Below are 21,602 nucleotides of genomic sequence, written 5' to 3'. Positions count from 1 at the left end.
TGTTCAAAAACACAAAGGTTTCTTAAATGGTTGCCATTTGTTGCTGGACTTTTCATTTTGTACCATTTTACCTAATTAGCCAGAAAGTGTATCTTCTCCATCAAATCGCAGGATTTATTTATATATATATATATATATATATATATATATATATATATATATATATGTTACAAATAAAGAATGGGTCATTGTAATGTTGCTAATGTAAGAGGGAGAAGAGAATTAGACTGTGACATCTTCCTGGTAGAGCTGTGCTAAGCTGAGTAACTATAGGACCCTGTGCCTGTCAGCTTCCTCACTGCAATGCTGTGCATTAGATTGTTAGGGGCTGAGCTGCTTCTCTGGTCTCCTGCTCCCTGGATGTAGCTTCAGCTCTTGCAGACAGGTATGTGAAAAAACAAGTGGTTTTCACAAATACCTCTAAAAATCCTGACAATGAAAGTCATTTTTAAATATAAGCAGATATGATGTGGTTTGCAACAGCGCAACATGCAGGTGTATGCTGAAAAGGGTGGTAGGACTTGCAGGTGCTATATGGGGGGAGGTTTTATAAGAATCTAGACTGTGATGGGTAAAGGTTTATGGAAAATGATGATTATTTTATAGCTTCCTTTAAAGAAATCTGTTCTAATCATACGTATATATGTAACCTACCTAACACACATGTATGTATGTATGTATAATATGTGTGTGTGTGTGTGTGATTGTGTGTGCCTGTCTGTCTCACACAAACATACACGTCATGCTTTTATATGTATAGTTATATAGTGAGAGAGGTTGATTCTAGAACAAGCTTACATACAGAATCTGCATTGTATATATGCTTAAAATTCTACATTGGTTATTTTTATCACTGGAAAATCATTCATCCAGCAAAATGGAATTAACCATTCGTACTTCTCTATGCAGGTCATATACACTTGCAGAATGCCAGGGAGCAATCCGTTTGGATTTAAAGAAAACATCTCTCTAAATGAAGATCCGACAATCAGAGACTCCTTACAGGGCAAACCCTAAAGTCAACCAGTCTTTCTCATTTCTGCATACACATGTTCTTGATGAAGAATGCATGCATTCCAAGAAAACGTAATTAAATGAAGGGGCTACTCGGTACTGATTTATCATCAAGTGTTAAAAGTGAAGACATTCTGTGGTATACAATTTGGTGAGGAGTAATAATCTGCTGTGGGGATTACAAAATTGATAACATTGGATTATTACATGAAAGGCGGACCACCAAGCCCAGATAAAGAAGAAGAATTTGCAGAAGTTCCAGGAATGCATCTATTCCCACAGTAATGATTGCTTACGCATTTAAATACAAGAATGGATAAAACTGTACTGGCACAGGAAACAGCTGTATGTGACAAATATCTACCTGAAATGTGACAACATTTGAACAGATCCCTTTATCCCCTTCTTCCCTTGCCCTAATTTAACCTTTGACCCATCATCCCTTTTTCCTTCTATTCCCCCAGTTTGTTTATCTTAATCCTTTTTTTTCCCATGTAACCTTTGTTTCTGCTTTTTTTTTTATGTTTCTTTGCTTTACTAGCCCTCCTCCCCTATGTGATCCTTATATATTTTCCACTCTTCTCTTGCGCCCATTCATTTTTGATTCTCTCAGGTCCCACCTCGCTTCTTGAGGGATGATGGGTGATGGTCTTGTGAGCAAGTGGGTGATGGTGACCTTTTGCCCAAATCATTCTCATGGATACCACCCTTCCCTCTCTCACATGGAACTTTTCTTTCAATACTTCAGGGAGACATATTACAACAAATCCCCATTATGGTGCTCTCTTCATCATGCTTCTCATGGACCTAGTGGCAGTAGCCGGGAATGTGGCTGTTATGGGGGTCATCATGAAGACTCCATCCCTCAGGAAGTTTGTTCTGGTCTTCCACTTGTGCGTGGTGGATCTCTTGGCTGCACTTACACTTATGCCCTTGGCAATGTTGTCAGGAAGTGGAGGTACTTCCCTGTATGAAGGCCAGGGACTTGGGCAAATGGCCTGCCGTGCCTACCTCTTCTTGACTGTTTGTCTAACCAGCACAGGCATTTTGTCAATCTCAGCCATCAATATTGAGAGATATTATTATGTGGTTCATCCCATGAGGTATCAAGTCAAAATGACTATGGGACTAGTTAGTTGGGTACTGGCTGGAGTGTGGATTAAGGCATTACTAACATCCCTAATCCCAGTACTAGGATGGAATCCTACTGTTCCTGGACATTGCAGTCTGCAAGGAGGTGGCAACAGTGTCTTCCGTGCAGGGTTTCTTCTCTTTTACTCCTCCTTTTACTTCTTATTGCCTTTGACCATCATAATTGTTGTTTACTGCAGCATGTTTAGGGTGGCACGTGTGGCTGCTCTTCATCAAGGGCCCCTTCCAACATGGATGGACACCTCACTTCAGCACAGACGCTCAGAATCTCTCAGCAGTCAATCCACCATGGTGACAGGTTCTGGAGTTACACGTGAAACTCCTCAGCAGCGAGTGTCTGCTGGCGGTTCAGGAAGTGGTGGGAAAGCTGCAGCTGTATTGGCAGCAGTAGGGGGTCAATTCCTTTTGTGTTGGCTACCTTATTTTGGTTTCCATCTATATGCTGCACTGTGTTCTCCCCCTCCACTGCCTGGATCACGCTTGGAATGGGCTGTAACATGGATGGGATTTCTGTGCTTTGCTTCTAATCCAATTTTCTATGGTTGCCTGAATCGTCAAATCCGTGAAGAGCTAGGGAGATGGGTTGGTTGCTTTTTTAAGAGGAGTGGATCAAGGGAGGATGAACTTCGACTACCTAGCAGAGAAGGGTCCATTGAAGAAAATTTCCTTCAATTTTTACAGGGAACAGGTTGCCCACCAGACACACGGGCAGCAGTTCACATTTCCCCTAAAGGGGAACACCCTACAGTAGACTTTCGGATTCCTGGGCAGATAGTAGAGGAAACCTCAGAATTCTTAGAACAACCATGGGATTTGACTACAGTGGGCAGAGACTATATTAATACTTCAAAAACATGACCCTTATCATATGTTCCCTGCTCTTGACAATCTACTTAACAAAAGTGTGATATAATGCAGAACTCTTTATAAGCATTTAATTTTACTTAATTTAGAATATTTTTTAATTTCAGTTTACCTGGAATTGAATACCCTCCTCAGGAGTCATACTACAGTGAGTCCTCATCTCTCTAGACTCTCTACCAGCTGGCAAAGGTGTGGGTAACTTGCACTTTCCCTAGACCCTCTTAATATGGATACCTACTTTAGAATTTCCATGAATTGGGTACATTTTAATACATATTCATATAAATGATAAAAAGGGGCATAGAAATGAATTTTACATTTATTTTTCAAATTTAGCAATTCTCTATAACCCTCAAACTAAGCTTTTCTATATTAATAAGGTTAAAAATCTTAAAGTTGTTGTAAAGGCAGAAGTTTTTATTATCTTAATGCATTCTATGCATTAGGATAAAAAAAACTTCTGTGTGCAGTAGCTCCCCTCAGCCCTCCTAATACTTACCTAAGCCCCATCTATATCCAGAGATGTGCATGAGTGCCTCAACCGTCTCCTTATTGATTACCTGAGACACAGCAGTGGTGCCAATCAGGAGACAGGGGGGCGGGGCCGAACTGCGGTTTTATGTCTGAATGGACACGTGGATCTGTGGCTCAGCTCGGGTGCCCCATAGCAACCTGCTTGCTTTGGTGGCACTTGACAGGAGGGAGGGGCCAGGAGCGCCAACAAGTGACCCAAGAAGAGGAGGATCCAGGCTGCCCTGTGCAAAATAATTTCACAGAGCAGGTGAGTATAACATGTTTATTATTTTTAAAGAAAAAAAAAAAAAGAATTTAGTAGCACTTTATTAAATCAAACCCTTAATGATCTAAGATATGTCCACAGTAAGTGAATCTAACATCTGCCTATACTTATATCCCCAACAACAATGCACAAATGAGTAAACATTCTAAACATGTTTGCGAACAGACAGGCAAAACGGATTTCTTGAAGAAGAGATATAATATGTCTCTTCTGCAATAAAAAGCCTGTGTGCTTGCAATTCTTTTTCCGCTTCAAAGTTCCACTTTAACTTGTAGTTTAGTCCCCTTGCAAAGTCTCATAAATATCTGTTGATCCTGCCAACAAAGTCCACCTCATGCATCTTCATCTGATGGGATTACAAGGCTGCTGCACTACACCTGAATTCAGAGCAGCAATGTCAAACTCATATTGGCTTTGTCTGCTTGCACTACAGTGGAATGCACTGCAGGGAGTGCAGCTATTACTATTGTCATTCACAAGCCTGTAGCTTGTGAACAAGTGGCTGGCCACCTTGAGTCCTGCCCCTTGTTTTCTAGATTGCCTCTGTTGCCAAAACCCTCCCACAGTGATCTGTAGTGTCTAGGAAGGGGGCAGTGACATGTGAGGCAGGATTTTTTTTATTTGCTTAGGAGGTGGCCCCGTCAGTCCCCTCCTGCCTAACACCTTTTGATTGAAAAATGGAGGAGCTGGTGGAAAATTGTCAGCCAAAGAGGGGCTGTATCCAATCAGATGCAGCCGCTGTTCAGGTATTCTGACAGCTGCTGATGTCCACAGTCAGAATACAGTAGCAGCAGTGGGAGATTCATCTGTCCGTGCTGTATAGTGTGGATTATTTGTTCAGCCTGAAGGCATTCAGATGTACTTTAGTTTGCCCCATATTTTTACAGTTTAATATGTTAGTTCCAACTTCAACATTAAACAAAGTATGACAATTGTAAATTTCCAAACAATAGACCTCATCAGGTTAAAGCTGAGTTCCAGGTATATATTTTATAGTATAGTTAGGCCAAAAAACAAAACCGATGAGAATGGACCGAGGTTCCGTTTCATCGGTCCAAACAAACGGTGTGTATAGCCCATCGGTCTGTTTTCCTTCGGTCCAAAATTTTAAAACATGCTTCAAAACCAAACCGATGGACCACTGCCCGATCGGACCAAATCGATGGTTAGTACAGAAAAGCAGTGGTTCAAAACCCGCGCATGCTCAAAATCAAGTCGACGCATGCTTGGAAGAATTGAATTTATTTTTATTCAGCACGTCGTGTGTTTGACGTCACCGCGTTCTGACCCGATCGGTTTTTGGAACGATGGTGTGTACGCATCATCAGACCATCAGGCCACTTCAGCGGTGAACCGATGAAAACGGTCCGTCGGACCATTCTCATCGGTTTTGTCCGACCGTGTGTATGGGGCCTTACATTGTCCCAGCTTGGACCAAGGTAAATATGCATATACCATACCCATGGCATCCATCTGGAAGCAGAGAATCAAGGTAATTGCAACTACTACAGTGAGCACCACTGGCTTCCAGATCCCATACCGAGCGGCTATCCACAGGGAGTAGCTCCCTCAGCATGGGCACCGTTCAAAGAACACCTTGTTCTCAATGAATGTAAGCCATTCTCTGATTGATCGAGGTAGAGGGGCAGGGCAGCATCATCACAATCTCCACCTCACACACTCAGAGAAAGCCTTGCATTTATTGAGCAATATTCAAGATGTGAATAGCCTCTGTTGAATGAGCGCCCCCTGTGGTTACTATGCATCAGGGAATATACTTGGCACAGGACCCGGAAGACCGTGGTGATCACTGTAGTATCAGAGGCTTCTAGTGATTCTCTGCTTCCACATCAGTCCCACAGGTTTTACATATGCATAATTACATTGGTCCAAGCTAGGACAATGTAACTGCAATATAATGCATACCAAGAAGTCAGCTTTAACTATCACACTGTTAAAGCATCTGTTCATGAAGATGTAACTGTTGCTTCTGATCACATACTGCCCAAAAATTATACAAAAATCAAGCTCCAGCCAAAAAAAAAATTCTCTTTTCGTCCATTGACGGACACAGCCTTCACAAGTCTTGACATATGGAACATAACCCATATGTCGAGACTTGTGAAGGCTGTGTCCGTCCATGGAAAATGATTTTACAGTGAGTACAAAAAAATTCTATTTTTCTGATTATATTTGGCTAGGGTTCCAGTTTCTGGCAGCATTTATATTCGCTGTCCATACAGCAATGAGACAGCAATAAATATCTGACAGAGGTTCTAGTTCTCTCCAAGACAAAAACAAAGCCCAAGTGATACATTTGCTTATTTGTCAAGTATTAGGGCATGAGTTGGAGGTTTTGTAGTGTTAAAAGGTACAGTATTAGTTCAGACTTTACTACTCCCATTAGAGGCAGGAACACTTGGAAGAGGAAAATAAGTTGCAGGCTTTGCAGTTTAGTAGGACATTAAAAGGGCCATTTAATTGAGTAGATGATTTCCCCAAATGCAACCACCATAAACTATCTCTATGGAGAACACATTGTTAAAACTGGTTTTAGAGAAAAACAATTGCAACAAACATAATTGCATTTGGGATATGTAAAATTTAAGGACGAAATGCTAATGACCATTGCATATGCAACAGTTTTTTCATTTATCAACGGTTAAAGTGGAACTATGGGTAAAATAAAACAACAACATATATGATGCAGTCTGTCAGGTCAAGCTGTTAAAAAAAAGGCAATTTTAGGGGTTGGATGAAACCTTCTAACATTGGTGGGGGTTGTGCATTATAGTCAACTTTTATTCTTATGGCTTTAAAAATCAATCTACCCATTACCCAAGTCAGCTAAATACATTCCAGGGGCAGAAAAACAAACATGTTCAAAAGCTTACAGATCACTTTATTTTGAAAGCAGCCATAGCCTGAGTAGAAAAGCCTGTCCCTTGCCAGCATGCTGCAGAGAATAACCTTTGCTCTCTGTGTGAAAACTGGGTTCTCTGCAGAAGTTTGACATAGTGCTTGCAGACCTATAGCTTTGCTCATGGCCCCTTGATTGGAAAGCTCTAGCACTGGCTCACAGAGGGTGTATTGGACCTCCTGCAGAGAAACCACTATAGCAGGGGTATTGAATTAACCACTTGAAGCCCCGGCCATAGACAAAAGACGGCCACAAGGTGTCTCTCAAATGCCGGGAGGACGTCCTCGGCTCCTCTGGTCACTGGGGGGAGCACGCCCGCCGCGTCTCTGAGGTGCCAATGCGCGTGCCTAGCGGCCGCAATGTCCGCCGAGTACATGCGATCGCCCGCTACACAGACAAGGACGTGGATCTGTGTGTGTAAACACACAGATCTAGTCCTGTCAGGGGGAGGAGACCGATGCTGTGTCCCTTGTACATAGGGACACAGATCGGTCACCTCTCCCAGTCAGTCCCCTTCCCCCACAGTTAGAATCACTAGTAGGGAACACATTTAACCCCTTCCTCGCCCCCTAGTGTTAACCCCTTCCCTGCCAGTCACAATTATACAGTAATCAGTGCATATTTATAGCACTGATCGCTGTATAAATATGAATGGTCCTAAAAATGTGTCAAAAGTGTCCAATGTGTCCACCACAATGTCGCAGTCCCAATAAAAATCGCAGATTGCCGTCATTACTAGTAAAAAAAATAAAAATTTTTTCATAATTCTGTCCCCTATTTTGTAGGCGCTATAACTTTTGCGCAAACCAATCACTATACGCTTATTGCGAAAAATATGTAGAAGAATACGTATCGCCCTAAACTGAGAAAACAATTATTTTAAAAAAAAAATAATTGGGATATTTATTATAGCAAAAAGTAAAAAATATTGTGTTTTTTTTCAAAATTGTCGCTCTTTTTTTGTTTATAGCGCAAAAAATAAAAACCGCACAGGTGATCAAATACCACCAAAAGAAAGCTCTATTTGTGGAAAAAAAAGGACGCCATTTTTGTTTGGGAGCCACGTCGCACGACCATGCAATTGTCAATTAAAGCAGTGCCGAAAGCTGAAATTTCGCCTGGGCAGGAAGGGGGTATATGTGCCCAGTAAGCAAGTGGTTAAAATCCATGGAAGTCCAGTCAGTAAAATATTCCTGTCGAGGTCCGAATAGCATGTTTGATTACTAATGGCATCTAGGTGCATTAGCAAACATGTCGTGTTTTTGCGAGTGCCAGCGTGGCGCAATTGCCCATTCATTTCAATGGGCAGGGGCAGTGGAGGAGTGGTGTATACACCGCTCCAGAGATGCTCCTTGCAGGACTTTTTCCTAACGTCCTGCAAGTGCACCGCTCCAGTGTAAAAGCACTCAGGGGCGTTTTTAAGGTGCGTTGCAGGTGCTATTTTTAGATCTTTAGCGCCTGAAAAACGCCTCCAGTGTGAAAGTGGTCTAAGGGAACAGGATCTGTGTTTTTTTTTTGTTTTGTTTTTGTAAAAAAAAATATTTAACACTATAGCTGCTGTCTAAACAAAATTAACCATCATGCCACGTACACACAATAGGACTGATGGATTTTTTCATCAGATATCCAATGAAGCTGACTTTCGTCAGTCTTGCCTACACACCATCAGTTAAAAATCCGATAGTGTCCAACGTGGTGACGTAAAACACAACGACGTGCAGATAAAAATGAAGTTCAATGCTTCCGAGCATGCGTCGACTTGATTCTGAGCATGCGTGGATTTTTGACCGATGGATTTCCCCACAGACGATCGTTTTTTTCTATCAGTTTTTTAACCATCAGAAAATTTTAAAACAGGTTCTATTTTTTTTAACCGATGCCCACACACGATCGGTTCGTCCGATGAAGACGGTCCATTGGACCGTTTTCATCAGACGAACCGATCGTGTGTACAGGGCATAAGACAGAGACCCCTTTCACACTGAGGAGTTTTTCAGGCGGTACAGCGCTAAAAATAGCGCTGCTGTACCGCCTGAAAAACTCCTGCACTGCATACTCAATGTGAAAGCCCGAGGGCTTTCACACTGAGGCGATGCGCTGGCGGGAGAGAAAAAAATCTCCTGCCAGCAGCATCTTTGGAGCGGTGAGAGGAGCGGCGTGTATACCGCTCCTTCACCACTCCTTCCCATTTAAAACAATGGGAAACCGCGGTAATACTCTGCAGAGGCGCATTGCGAGCGGTATTAACACTTTATTGGCCGCTAATGGGGGTTAATACCGCACCGCTAGCGGCCGAATCCCACGGCAATTGCTACGGTATAGCGGCGCTATTTTTTGTGGCGCTATACCGCCACCGCGCCTCCCGCCCCAGTGTGAAAGGGGCCTTAATCGCCTTTTTGTTTTGATGCACATAACATTTATTTAGCTGATTTAAACTGAAAGTTCCATTCTTCCTCCTTTTCCCAAAAGAAAAAAAAGTCACTGTGACTGCTCAAAAGTGAAAGAGGAAGTTGGGCTTATATTTGCTTGACTCTTACCTAAAGTCTGTTTAACCCTACATTAGGGTGACCACATTTCCAAACTACCATTTAGGGACACCCTCCTTTCCCAAAAATCAGCTTTTGCTGTAACGAATCACAACACAGTGATTGGACACAAGAGGCAGGATTTATGATTTCTCCAATCACAAGCAGGGGGCGGGATTGTGCTCCTCCAGGCATTCCCAGCCAGGACAAGTACTGTCAGTGAGTAAAGCGGTGATGTGGCGGCCTTTTTTGGGGGCATCAGATTGGACCGGGTGGTGGCTGTGTCAGTTTCATTCCCGGACACTGTATTGTCATGGAATGAATGTGCCCGGGACAGACCTGCAAAATGCGGGACTGTCGGGGGGAATAAGGGAGACGTGGTCACCCTACCCTACATATCCAGCAGGCTGGTCGGTAAGGAGGCTTGTTTTTTCCCTGGGCATTCCCCAGGTTTTGTTGTTATCCATCCAAGACTACCCTGTGCCACAGGGTGACATTGCTGCTGTTTTCTGCATAATGATCAACATTGTCACCCTGTTAAAGTTGCTGTAAAAATATCAGATTTACTTGCAGAACCAACAGGTAATAAAACTATGTTATGGGAGGAATGTGAAAAACTTCTGTGTTATAGCTAGTAAGACTGCATCATATATGTGAATTTTTTTATTTTGCCCATAGTTACACTTTAAAACCGACATATACATACAAAGTGGTCAGGGGCATGTTTTATAGTGAGACCGAGGGGAGAGTTTATAAATTAAGCTGCAAACTATAATATTGTATCATTGCTCCTGTTTTGCAAACCCCTGGTGTGGCAAACCCCTGGTGTAGCAAAAACCAATGATGTTAAAAAATAGTACAAAATGGTTGCATTTGGGTAGAAATTGTCAGTTCTTTTCTTCACAGGCAAACAAAGAAATTAAGACAGGCTGAGCAGCAATTAATATGGAACTAAGGGCAAAGTCAAAAATATTTGATGCAATGTCAATATAATTAAAACAAAATTATTTAATGAATCCCCCCCAACATAATTTTAGTACCTGTTGATCCTACCAGTTGAACCATTATTTTTACACTTACTATAACAGGCCGAGTGTTAAACAGAAGTGGCATTTGGAGGCATTGGGAGATTTGTTTGTTGTTCTGTTTAACCATTTATGCCCCTGATCATTTTGCAGCCAAAGGACCAGGCCAATTTTTGCGATTCGGCACTGTGTCGCTTTAATTGAAAATTGTGCTGTCGTGCAGCGTGACTCCCAAACAAAATTGACGTCCTTTTTTTCCCAAAAATAGAGCTTTCTTTTGGTGTTATTTGATTACCTCTCCGGTTTTTATTTTTGTCGCTATAAATATTTTTTACTTTTTGCTATAATAAATATCCCCCCAAAATATATAAAAAAAAATGTTTTCCCTCAGTTTAGGCCGATACGTATTCTTCTACATATTTTTGGTAAAAAAAATCGCAATAAGCGTTTATTTGCGCAAAAGTTATAGCGTTTACAAAATAGGGGATAGTTTTATGACATTTTTATTTATTTAATAGTAATCGCGGCGATCAGTGATTTTTTTTTTGTGACTGCGACATTATGGCGGACACATAGGACCCTTTGACAAATTTTTGTCATTTTCACAGCCATCAGTGCTATAAAAATGCACTATTTACTGTAAAAATTACACTGGCAGTGAAGGGGTTAGCCACTAGGAGCTGTAGGGGTTAAGTGTTCCCTGCATAGTGTTTCTTACTGTAGGGGGGATGGCCTCTGTGTCACATGACACTGATTTCTGCTCCGAGTACATGGAGCTGAGACCAGTGTCATTGTCACTAGTCAGAGCGGGGGGGGGGGGTTGCTTGTTTACACAAGCATCTCCCAGCTCTATACCTCCGTGAGACGATCGCGGGGATCCAGGCAGCGATCGAGCCCGCGGGACCCGCGGTCCGACTCACAGGGATGGCGGCAGGGTCGCGAGCAGACAGGCATTTAAAGGGGACGTACAGGTAAGTTGATATGCCTGTCCATGCCATTCTGCCGATGTATATGTGCAGGAGGTGGTCCTTAAGCGTGAAGATGACATGTCCATCTCAGACTACCCTGCCAACATGGTGACATTCCAACTGTGTGACTTCACTTTAAAATGAAAGTGTTGTGATGTTTTTAGATGAAGTGGAAAAATGACACTACTGGCAGGATCAACAACTGTTAGGGAGGGACATACAAAGAAAAACAAACTACTGTTAACGCTAGTGACAGACTGCATCATTTGTGAATTTTTATTTTGTCTATAGCTTCACATTAACTATTCCGTTTTCTTTATCTGCAAGTAACAGATGATAGCAGTTTGCTGGGTTTCTAACTACTCTGGCATAACAACAAAAAATTGTAACTGTAAATTGCAAATGCAAAATGACACAAAAGTTGGCAATGAATTGAATCACCTCCTGGTTTCTTATCAATATATGTAAAAAAATCCACATAAATAAAATAAAGCAAAGTTTATCATGTAGAATGTTTATGTGTTTAAATTACATACATTTTATGTTGGCAGAAGTTATTTTTCTTTTGTCCTAAAAAAATCCCTCTAAATACACTCTTACAGGATGCAAAATCAATTTCGTGTGAAATTGACTGTAACTGTTTGTATTTACGCGCATGTGAAAGGTAATATTTTATTATGCTGTCAAAACCTGACTTTTATTACAAAATACAATATTTGCCAAAAAACTTGATGGTTGCTGAAACTGAACACAGTGTTTATGTTTGTGCCAATAAATATGTATTTTGCATTCGTAATCTCCAATTGTCCTGATCCCTATTTGAAATCAGAATCTGAAATGTAACAAACCAAATCCTTTGTCACTTACAATCATAAAGATGGAACAATGACTATTCATAGTCATTCACATTACATTCACATAAACCATATTTGCTACTTAAAAGGATAGTTCACCTCTACAAAAAACCTGCAACGTCTTGGTAGTATTATAGTCAGGCTTCGTACATACCGTACAGCAGGGCTGGACTGGGACAAAAATTTGGCCCTGGACTTCATCCAGACTGGCCCACTTTGACAGGTCTCTCCCCTGGCTGGCTGGACAAATCCTGCACCCCCCCTCCTGGCCACCTGCACCCCCTCTCCCCCTTCATTAGCCACTAGCCGTTCTACTTTATTAGAGTAGAACGACTGGTACTGGTATTCTTATAGGCAGTACCGGTGGCGAAGCTAGACATTATTTCACCCGGGGCAAGGAATCAGTTTGGTGCTCCCCCTTATGGGACAAGATTAGGCAGAAGTGAGAAACTCCCAGGCCACAGCTGTTGAGTCAGCTGTCTGTCCCCTCCCCCCATGCTCCTCTGTCGTTGTCCCTGCTCCTCTGGTCCTCCCCCTGCTTCTCTGTTCCCCCCCAGGTGAGCGCTGCAGGGAGGAAGAGGATGTGAGCACTGCGGGATGGGAGAGACAGAGGAGCAGAGGGGGGCAGCGTTCCGCTGTCACTGAAGCCGGCCCACTGAGCCATCGGCCCACCGGGAAACTCCCTGTAGTCTCAATGGCCAGTCCATCCCTGCCGTACAGTAAATGGCCTACACCTATAGCAAGGGCATTATTCAACTTTAGTCAGAGCTGCATGGTTTGTTTTTATCTACAGATACACTTTTTTTTTTATAATCAAATAATTTTTATTTTGGTTTTGTTATTGCTCTTTGTATACATAGAAAGAGAAAGGAAAGCTTTCCATTTACATTCTATAATAAAAAATACAAAAATCTTAATGCAATCCAACATTGTAATAAATATCTATTCCATCAGAATAAGAAAAGACGAAAAGAAGAAAAAAGACCAATAACTCAACAACTCTAAACATCTAACAAGACAATACAACAATAAACATAGGCAGTTTTGTGGTAAAGGTGAACTATCCATTTAAAGTGACACTATTCAAGTATGCATTCTTAACTCTTAAAGCGGAGCTCCACCCTAAAGTGGATCTTCCGCTCATCGGAACCCTCCCCCCCCTCCGGTGTCACATTTGGCACCTTTCAGGGGGGAGGGGGGTGCAGATACCTGTCTAAAGATTTGCACCCACTTCCGGCCACACAGTCTGCGGGTAGACTGCGGGCAGAACGTCAGATCCCGTCCCGTCCCCCCCCCCCGTTGTGTTCTGGGAAACACTTGTCTCCCAGAACACAGCGGGGACCAGTGAGCACGGTGCAGCACGATTTGCGAATGCGCCGTAGGGAACCGGGCAGTGAAGCCGAAATGCTTCACTTCCTGGTTCCCTCACCGAGGATGGTGGTGGGGGCAGCAGAGTAACGAGCGATTGCTCGCCTTCTGCTGCTGACGTCGCTGAACTCCAGAACAGGTAAGTGTCCTATTATTAAAAGTCAGCAGCTGCAGTATTTGTAGCTGCTGGCTTTTAATATTTTTTGTACGGCGGAGCTCCGCTTTAACTCAGGAGTGCCTCCTATTGTTCTCCTCCAAATGTCTTTTTTCTGCTGCTGTGATCCAACTTCCTGTTAGCGTGTGGCTATATTGCTTTTCACGATCCCACTGTATGTAGGAAATTAGGCTGGCCATACACGGTTCGAATCTCGAGATTCGAACAGTTTATGGGCAGGCAAAATGCACCAAGTTGAACAACTTGGGTACAGCTAGCTTATTCCAACTTAGCCACCCTCTCTTGCTCGCTGCTGAGATAAACTAGGCACTTTAGGGTGTGTAGTGCATATAGAGCAGGGATCCTCAAACTACGGCCCTCCAGCTGTTGTAGAACTACACATCCCATGAGGCATTGTAACACACTGACATTCACAGACATGACTAGGCATGATAGGAATTGTAGTTCGTGAACAACAGGAGGGCCGTAGTTTGAAGACCCATGATATAGAGCAATGTGTGTCACCGCAACAAACACCGTTCTTTCCAAACTAATGGAAGAGAAGGGGAAAAGAAGAGGTTTGGGATTTCACAGAGGATGTTATAAAGAGGCAGAAAATGACAGTAAGAAACATGCAAAAAAAAATTACAGGGCCATTGAGTAGTGGATGTAAAGGGATTATTCTTTGGAGAATAAGGATATTGGTGTCACTGTCAGTGTTCTTGTTTACTCAAGGAAAATATTTCACAACATATTTTTTTACCGTTTTTCATAGACATGACAGTTGACAATAGGGAATTTACAGTTGTTATACTAAATACATTGTATATTAGTAAATTGGGCATATTAGTAATATATTTCCTTCTTCTGCCCTTCTTTTTCTTTGCTACTTTTTTTATCACCGTGTTTTTGTTGTCCTGCTGATATCCCCCTTCCTCTTTCTTTGTTTAGCCTTCCCCTTTCAGCTTCCTTTATTTGTCTTTTATTTTAGTCTTATTTCCTCACCTAAACCTTACATTGATCGAAATTCGACCAGTTCAGCAGGGACTGAACAAATTTGGATCCATGTATGGGCAGGCTGGTTGTACAGAGGTTTATCTACTAAATGACTTATGTACAACCAGCCGGTTTTTCTTGATCGATCAGTGCCACCAGCACTGATCTGTGTTTTCTGACAGCAGGGAAGTCTCCTCACTGTCAGCATGCAATGACTACCCCATCCACATTGAGTGTGTGGATGGGGGGAATCTAGTCCCTTTTTTTTTCCGGTCAACCCACTGGTTCCTTAGGTTGGCCATAGATGGCTGGTTGAATAAAAAAAAAAACTGACCCGATTCCCCCATCCACACATTCAATGTGGATGCAGGAATCCTTATAGCTATGTGTTTGTATTCTGATAGCATGTAGACTTCCCTGCCATCAGTAGACACTGAACAGCACTGAAGTATATAGCCTATGGCACTGATTGAGCAGACATTTTCCAGCAAGGTGGTCCAACAGAAGCCAATCAATAGATCAACTTCTGTTCATCCACAGTGACCACACATAGATTAAAATTTGGCCGGGCCCTGCTGAACTGGGCAAATTTTGATCCATGTATTGCCTGTTTGGTGCTTTTAAAACAAGATTTTGGTCTCTTGGTAACACAGATCTTGAATGACATGCCATTCCAGACATAGGCATACATTATTGTGCAAAAGTCTTGACCTGTGGGAAAAAATGCTGTAAAATAAGAATGCTCTCAGAAATATAATAGTTAATTTTTATCAATTAACAAAGTGGAAAGTTAATGAACAGAAGATAAATCCAAATCAAATCAATATTTGGTGTGACCATACTTCAAAACAGCGTCAATTCTTCTAGGTTCACTTGCACACAGTTTTTAAAGGAACTAGGCAGGTAAGTTGTTACAAACAATGTGGAGAACTAACCACAGATCTTCTGTGTATGTAGGCTGCCTTAAATCCTTTCTGTCTCTTCATGTAATCCCAGACAGACTTAATGATGATATGATTAGGGCTCTGTGGGGGCCAAACCATCACTTCCAGGATTCCAGGTTATTTTTTATGCTGAAGGTATTTCTTTATTATTACTACAGGTATTTATATAGTGCCATCTTTATGCAGCTCTTGACATATACAGTATCTCACAAAAGTGAGTACACCCCTCACATTTTTGTAAATATTTTATTATACCTTTTCATGTGACAACACTGAATAATTGCTACAATGTAAAGTAGTGAGTGTACAGCTTGTATAATAAGGGCCCTTTCACACGGGGCGGATCAGTACTGATCCGCCTCCGTGTGTCCGTAAAGCTCAGCGGGGATCCTCCGTAAAATCCCCGCTGAGCCGTCGGCTGACAGGGCGGTCCCCGCACACTGTGCAGGGACCGCCCTGTCTTTCCTCCGCTCTCCCCTATGGGGGGATCGGATGAACACGGACCGCATGTCCGTGTTCACCCGATCCGATCCGCCAGACGGAAGAAAAATAGGATTTTCTTCCGTCCGAAAAATCGGAGCTTTGCGGAGGCGGGTGATTATGGGTGTCAGCGGATGGTCATCCACTGACTTGCAGGTTTTTTTTTGTTTGTTTAGTTTTTTTTTTGTGCCTTTACTTCCTCTTTAAGTTGGCTATGGATGGTTAGAATCTTGGCTGGTTCAGCAGGGATTAGCTGAGATTCAAACCATGTATGGGTAGGCTTGGGTACAACTAGTCTGTCAGAATTTCCATGGGATTATTTCCAGGGCACCCCCCCCCCCCCCACACTGAGCCAACACACAGCTTCCACTGGAGGGAATCCCCCATCAACACTGACTGTGTTGATAGGGGAAACAAGTGATTTTCTTTCCCGTGGTGGCAGGAAAAAGAACCGCACCATCAATGGCCAGCTTTAGCCTTGTTTCCACTTTGGAGTTATGGCTTTTTGTCTGAAATTCTTCCATGAGGGACCACTTGTGGCCAGACTTATCTGGACAGTAGATAACTGGGTCCAACTGGGTTCAGCCAGTTATGTGCTGATGGCACTGATGGACATCTTCCAATGTCAAAAGGAAGTAAGCATGATGTGTCTTTAATCTGCTGCAATAGGTTTCCTTGGCTGACCACTGCATCTACGGTCCTCAGCGTTGCCCGTTACTTTGTGCTTCTTAAAAGGACCTTTAAGCAGCACATCTTGAAACTTCAGTCTGTTTGAAATCTTTGCCTGGAAGAAACCTTGTTGACGCAGTATAACTACCCTGTGTTTTGTTGCTGTGCTCAGTCTTGTTATGGTGTATGACTTATGACATAAAACTGTCTTCCACAACCTCAGTTTAGTAGCACAGTTTGGCTGTTCCTCACCCAGTGTTACGATCAGTGGTCAGGCTCAGAGACCAGTAGCTATTGCAATAAATATTGATCTAAATGTTACTTATTTATTCCTTATATGTATTAACTTGTCTATTACTATAGTGAGCTAATCTATTAAAACTCTGATAATGTTACTGTTAATAGCACAATGATATAAGGTTAGATATGAAAACAAACACAATGCTTAGAAAAACAACGTCTTATTTATTTCCCTAGGAAATGTCAACATAAAAACACTAAAGGAAAATACCACAGAGCATATAAAATACAAAAACATCAAAGACACGTTACGTAAGGTTGTCCCCTAGATATTGTCTCGTTAGCTGGGCTCAAAATGGCTAAAGAGAAAACTTTCTCTCTCAGTCAGCACTTTTTAAACTCCATCCATACACCATTCAGACCCAACCCCATTGCCAGCCCATCTAGGTTTCTGACAAATCAAAGTTAATAGGCAGTCCTTGTGTAATATCTGTCCGTCCTGCTGTAGTGGCCTCTAATGGCAGTGTTCGTCCATGGATCATCGCTATGTGACTCGGGTCATCTTCAGTGATAGCTAGCTCTTTGATCTTCTGTAATCACCCTGGCAGCCGTTATTCTCCTTGAAGCCTGTCGGCAGATGCGGTAATCGCACATTACAATCTTTATAACACCAGTTGGTCTCTTTCATGATGTGTTCTTTCAGATGAAGGCTCTGATATGCTACAAAGCTTTGATGTGCAACTTGTTACATTCCAGTCAGCCCCCCAAGAGTGCGAAGGCTCGGTGTATCCAGATTTCATATTCAAACACATCTTGTATTATAAAAAAAAAACATGTTCCCTTCCAACACTATAGTACTAGGGGGACTCCCACCAACCAGCAGGATAGGTATAGAAGTAGGTCGCTCTGGTGGATGATGTGGGCTCACCTGAGATGTGGGTCTAAGTAGTAACTGGTGTTCACCAGAGCTCCTGATGGTGGAGATGGGTTTTGTTAGTACCAGGTCGCAGTCCTCAGGATCACCCCACCAGGAGGTGAGCATGCCGGGGTCCATTGGTGCAGTGGTCATCAACCCTGTCCTTGGGGCCCACTAACAGGCCAAGTTTTATGTATTGCCTTGGGGAGATGCAGACTAGAATACTGCAATGAATGGTATATGCAATGCATGAAAATACACATAGGTATACACAGCAAACAATGAAGGATTTCTACGCGTTCTTCAGGGAGAATTCACTGTGTTTTTATACTGTAATCTAAAATACAAAAGCAATACATAAACTTATAATATTTTGAATCAGAAAACATTTTTCAGATCATCAAAATGGCAAAAGATGGATGAAAAAGGGGTATAGGTATTGAATACATCATGGCGGAGGCATACTTACATAGACACACATGCATGGAAGTCCGCAGCGAAAAAAAAAACGAGGATTAGAGAATATCCACAGGACCCTAAATTCGTGTGAAAGGAAAATTGTATCCCAGAACGGGATAAAAAAGACATTAGTGGATATAGTAGGTAAGGATCAGAGAGAAGCACAGTCAGGAAATAAGCCAAGGGTTAGTAACAAGTGGTTACAGATTGGGACCAGGCAAAAGCATAGTTGTGGAACAAGCCAAAGGTAGGTAACGAGTGTACCAAAATTATGTACGGCAGCAGGAAAAACCAACGCGAGATATTGGCTGGAGAGAGCACAATAATCTGGCAAACGGGAAGTGCAGAAACATGGCTTAATCAGTAAGTTCATGGGAGGAGCAAAGAGTTCAAGGTTCAGCAGAAGTCAAGGCACAAGGCAGGTTTGTCCAATGGATCAGGCAGGGTGCTGTCCAGCATCACAAGGTAGCTCAGTGAGAAGAAACATTGCCAGAGATAGCAGAGGTCCTACAATCAAGTCCAGGCCCTGACACCCAGTTTTAAGCCTCCTACACAGCTGTTTTTGTTCCACTGAGGCCCTGTACACACGATCAGTCCAAACTGATGAAAACGGACTGAAGTTCAGTTTCATCAGTCCAAACCTACCGTGTGTATGGCCCATCAGACTTTTGTCCTTCAGACCAAAGTTTTAAAACTTGCTTTAAAATCGGACTGATGGACTGATGACCGATCGGTCAAAACCGATGGTTAGTACGCAAAAGCATAGGTTCAAAACCCGCGCATGCTCAGAATCAAGTCGACGCATGCTTGGAAGCATTGAACTTTGTTTTTTTAGCACGTCGTTGTGTTTTACGTCACTGCGTTGGACTCGATCGGATTTTGAACTGATGGTGTGTAGGCACATCAGACCATCAGTCCATCAGACTTCAGCCTTCAGTCCGTTTTCATCAGTTTGGACTGATCGTGTGTACAATGCCTTAATGATTGTGTTTCAACCTACATATAAAATCGATGATCACGAGCACCTGCTTGATATAATTGGTTATTACATCTGACTCTAATCCTACAAAATCCCTGACTTGATGTAAGTGTACAAAGTATGCAAGTCTAATGCCGCGTACACAGAATCATTTTTCGGCTTGTAAAAAACTACGTTTTTCAGCATCTAGAAAAAAAATTTATTTTTTTTCCAACTTCATCATTAAAACGACGTTTCCCACACACGATCGTTTAAAAAAAATACCCTAGCAAAGTGCGGTGACGTACAACACGTACGACGGCACTATAAAGGGGACGTTCCATGCGGATGACGCCACCCTTGGGGCTGCTTTAGCTGATTTTGTGTTAGTAAAAGACGATTTGCGCTTTTCTGTCTGTTACAGTGTGATGAATGTCTACACTCTGCCTATCAACCCCAAAAAAAATTTGGCTTGAACCCTCCCCTGGCACACCTGGATAATAACTTAATTGTGGGTCCCACTAGCAGTAGAGAACCACAATAATATCATACAGTACTATACCAATATATGTGTAAAGAAAAGACGTTACCTTGTTGCTGGTTTCCTGCTCCACACATGCAACAGACAAAGTCTCACACACAAGATAACTTAATGAAGGATGGGTAGTTTACTTGGTGAAGAAAATAAACAAAGATTATACAGGTAACATTTGAGTTCAAACAGGGCCCTGTAAGAGTCAATGGTATAGAGTTCTATAACAGGCTCAGAATTTGGCTATACAAAAAAAAAGGTCCTAGTAACAAAACCTGAGGCCCGACCTGGGTAAGTACACAGCGGAGCGATCCCCCAATGCAGTGATGCCAACAATAGGATACCTCTCCACCAGGTCTCACCCAACTTCACAAAGTAGTAACGACTATATAAATGAATACAGACAGTTATATCACATGTATGAGTTTATATGATCTTTGGCTCCCTTCAACGGGCAGGGTCACCGACACGTGTCCTGCTGTGTCGGCTTAAACAACAAACTGAATTAATGATTGTTCCTTCACTACTGGTGAATACCAGAAACATTGGGACAGGGAAATACCTGTCAAACAAACCATGTAAATAAGAGAAAAAAAATAAAGGACAAAAAAAGAGTCCTTATCCTGCAGCAGGATCGGGTGGAACATCATTAGAAACAGTGGTACAGCCAAACCTATAAGCAGGTGTGGGGTCAATCAAACAACGGCGGACGCTCCCGGTCATTAGGAGGAGAAAAATTCTATTGTATATAATAGCTTTTGTGCATGGTATCATAATAAGAAATTGCAGAGACATAACTTGTTAGAAATGCATATGAAAACAGCTATCATCAATATCACTACTAACTACTCATCCAGAGAATTCCTACATATAGATCTAAGTGCGATCTACTATCCATATGTCTCTGTGAGGTTAGGGGATGCTGGGATATGATCATGGAGGTTGAGGTAAATCGTGATACTACCTGGAGCAGGTGAAGAGGCAATAGGATAGTACTGGATACACAAACAGAAAAGAAGGGACAAAGTCCATAAAAAAAAAATATATAAAGTGCTTCTTCAAATGGATTTTCTTTAATTTTTTTTCTCTTTCTTTAATGCATCACACAGGGAGAGGCCCTGTGTGATGCATTAAAGAAAGAGAACTGCTATAAGCAGCCCAGGAGGAGATGCATCCTTCAGGAGAATAGAAAAATTCAAACAAGGTATGGTGGAGGTCTGGTAGTACCCAGGGCAAGTCATATGGGATGATTCTGAAAAGAGTTAATCAGTCTTCTCTGATCTCTCTGGCTGCGCCTGGTGGAAAGGGTAGACCAGATTGGTGAGGGTCTTGGCGTGGCTGGAGGGCGAGCATGAGGGTCAAGCGTCAGTAGGCCCAGTTTTATCAGGAGCTCCTTGCCTTCAATCACATTGAATACTGTCTACGTGGAGCCATTGTGTGGAATAGTAAGCTTAAAGGGGAATCCCCAGCGATATCTTATCCTGGCAGCTTGTAAAACGGAGGTGACCTCTTTCATCCTGCGTCTCCTATCCAGGGTGGCAGGTGAAATATCAGGGTAAATCTGGATTCTTTTGCCTTCAAATGAGATGTTGGGAGTATTTCTAGAGGCCCGCATGATGTCTTCCTTCACCAAAAAATCTTTCATGCACATAATGATATCCCTGGGAGGGTTATCAGTGGTGGGTTTGGGGCGGAGGGCTCTGTGAATCCTGTCACAGGCATATGCTAATATTGGCTTGTCTGGGAGAAGATCATGGAAGATTTT

At 42.4% G+C, this 21,602-nt stretch overlaps 1 protein-coding gene across 1 annotated transcript; it reads left to right on the top strand.

Annotated features, from left to right (window-relative positions):
• Nucleotides 1-302: 302 nt before the first annotated feature.
• GPR61 (G protein-coupled receptor 61) lies at nt 303-3,657 on the top strand. Its single transcript, XM_040337643.1, has 2 exons — nt 303-385; nt 910-3,657. The coding sequence occupies exon 2, from the start codon at nt 1,711-1,713 to the stop codon at nt 3,022-3,024; it is 1,314 nt and encodes a 437-aa protein (XP_040193577.1). The 5' UTR covers nt 303-385; nt 910-1,710; the 3' UTR covers nt 3,025-3,657.
• Nucleotides 3,658-21,602: the final 17,945 nt, after the last annotated feature.

This window comes from Rana temporaria, chromosome 2 (assembly GCF_905171775.1).
Source record: "Rana temporaria chromosome 2, aRanTem1.1, whole genome shotgun sequence".
In the NCBI taxonomy this organism is placed as follows: Eukaryota; Metazoa; Chordata; class Amphibia; order Anura; family Ranidae; genus Rana; species Rana temporaria.
This window is presented reverse-complemented; position numbering and strand designations above follow the sequence as displayed.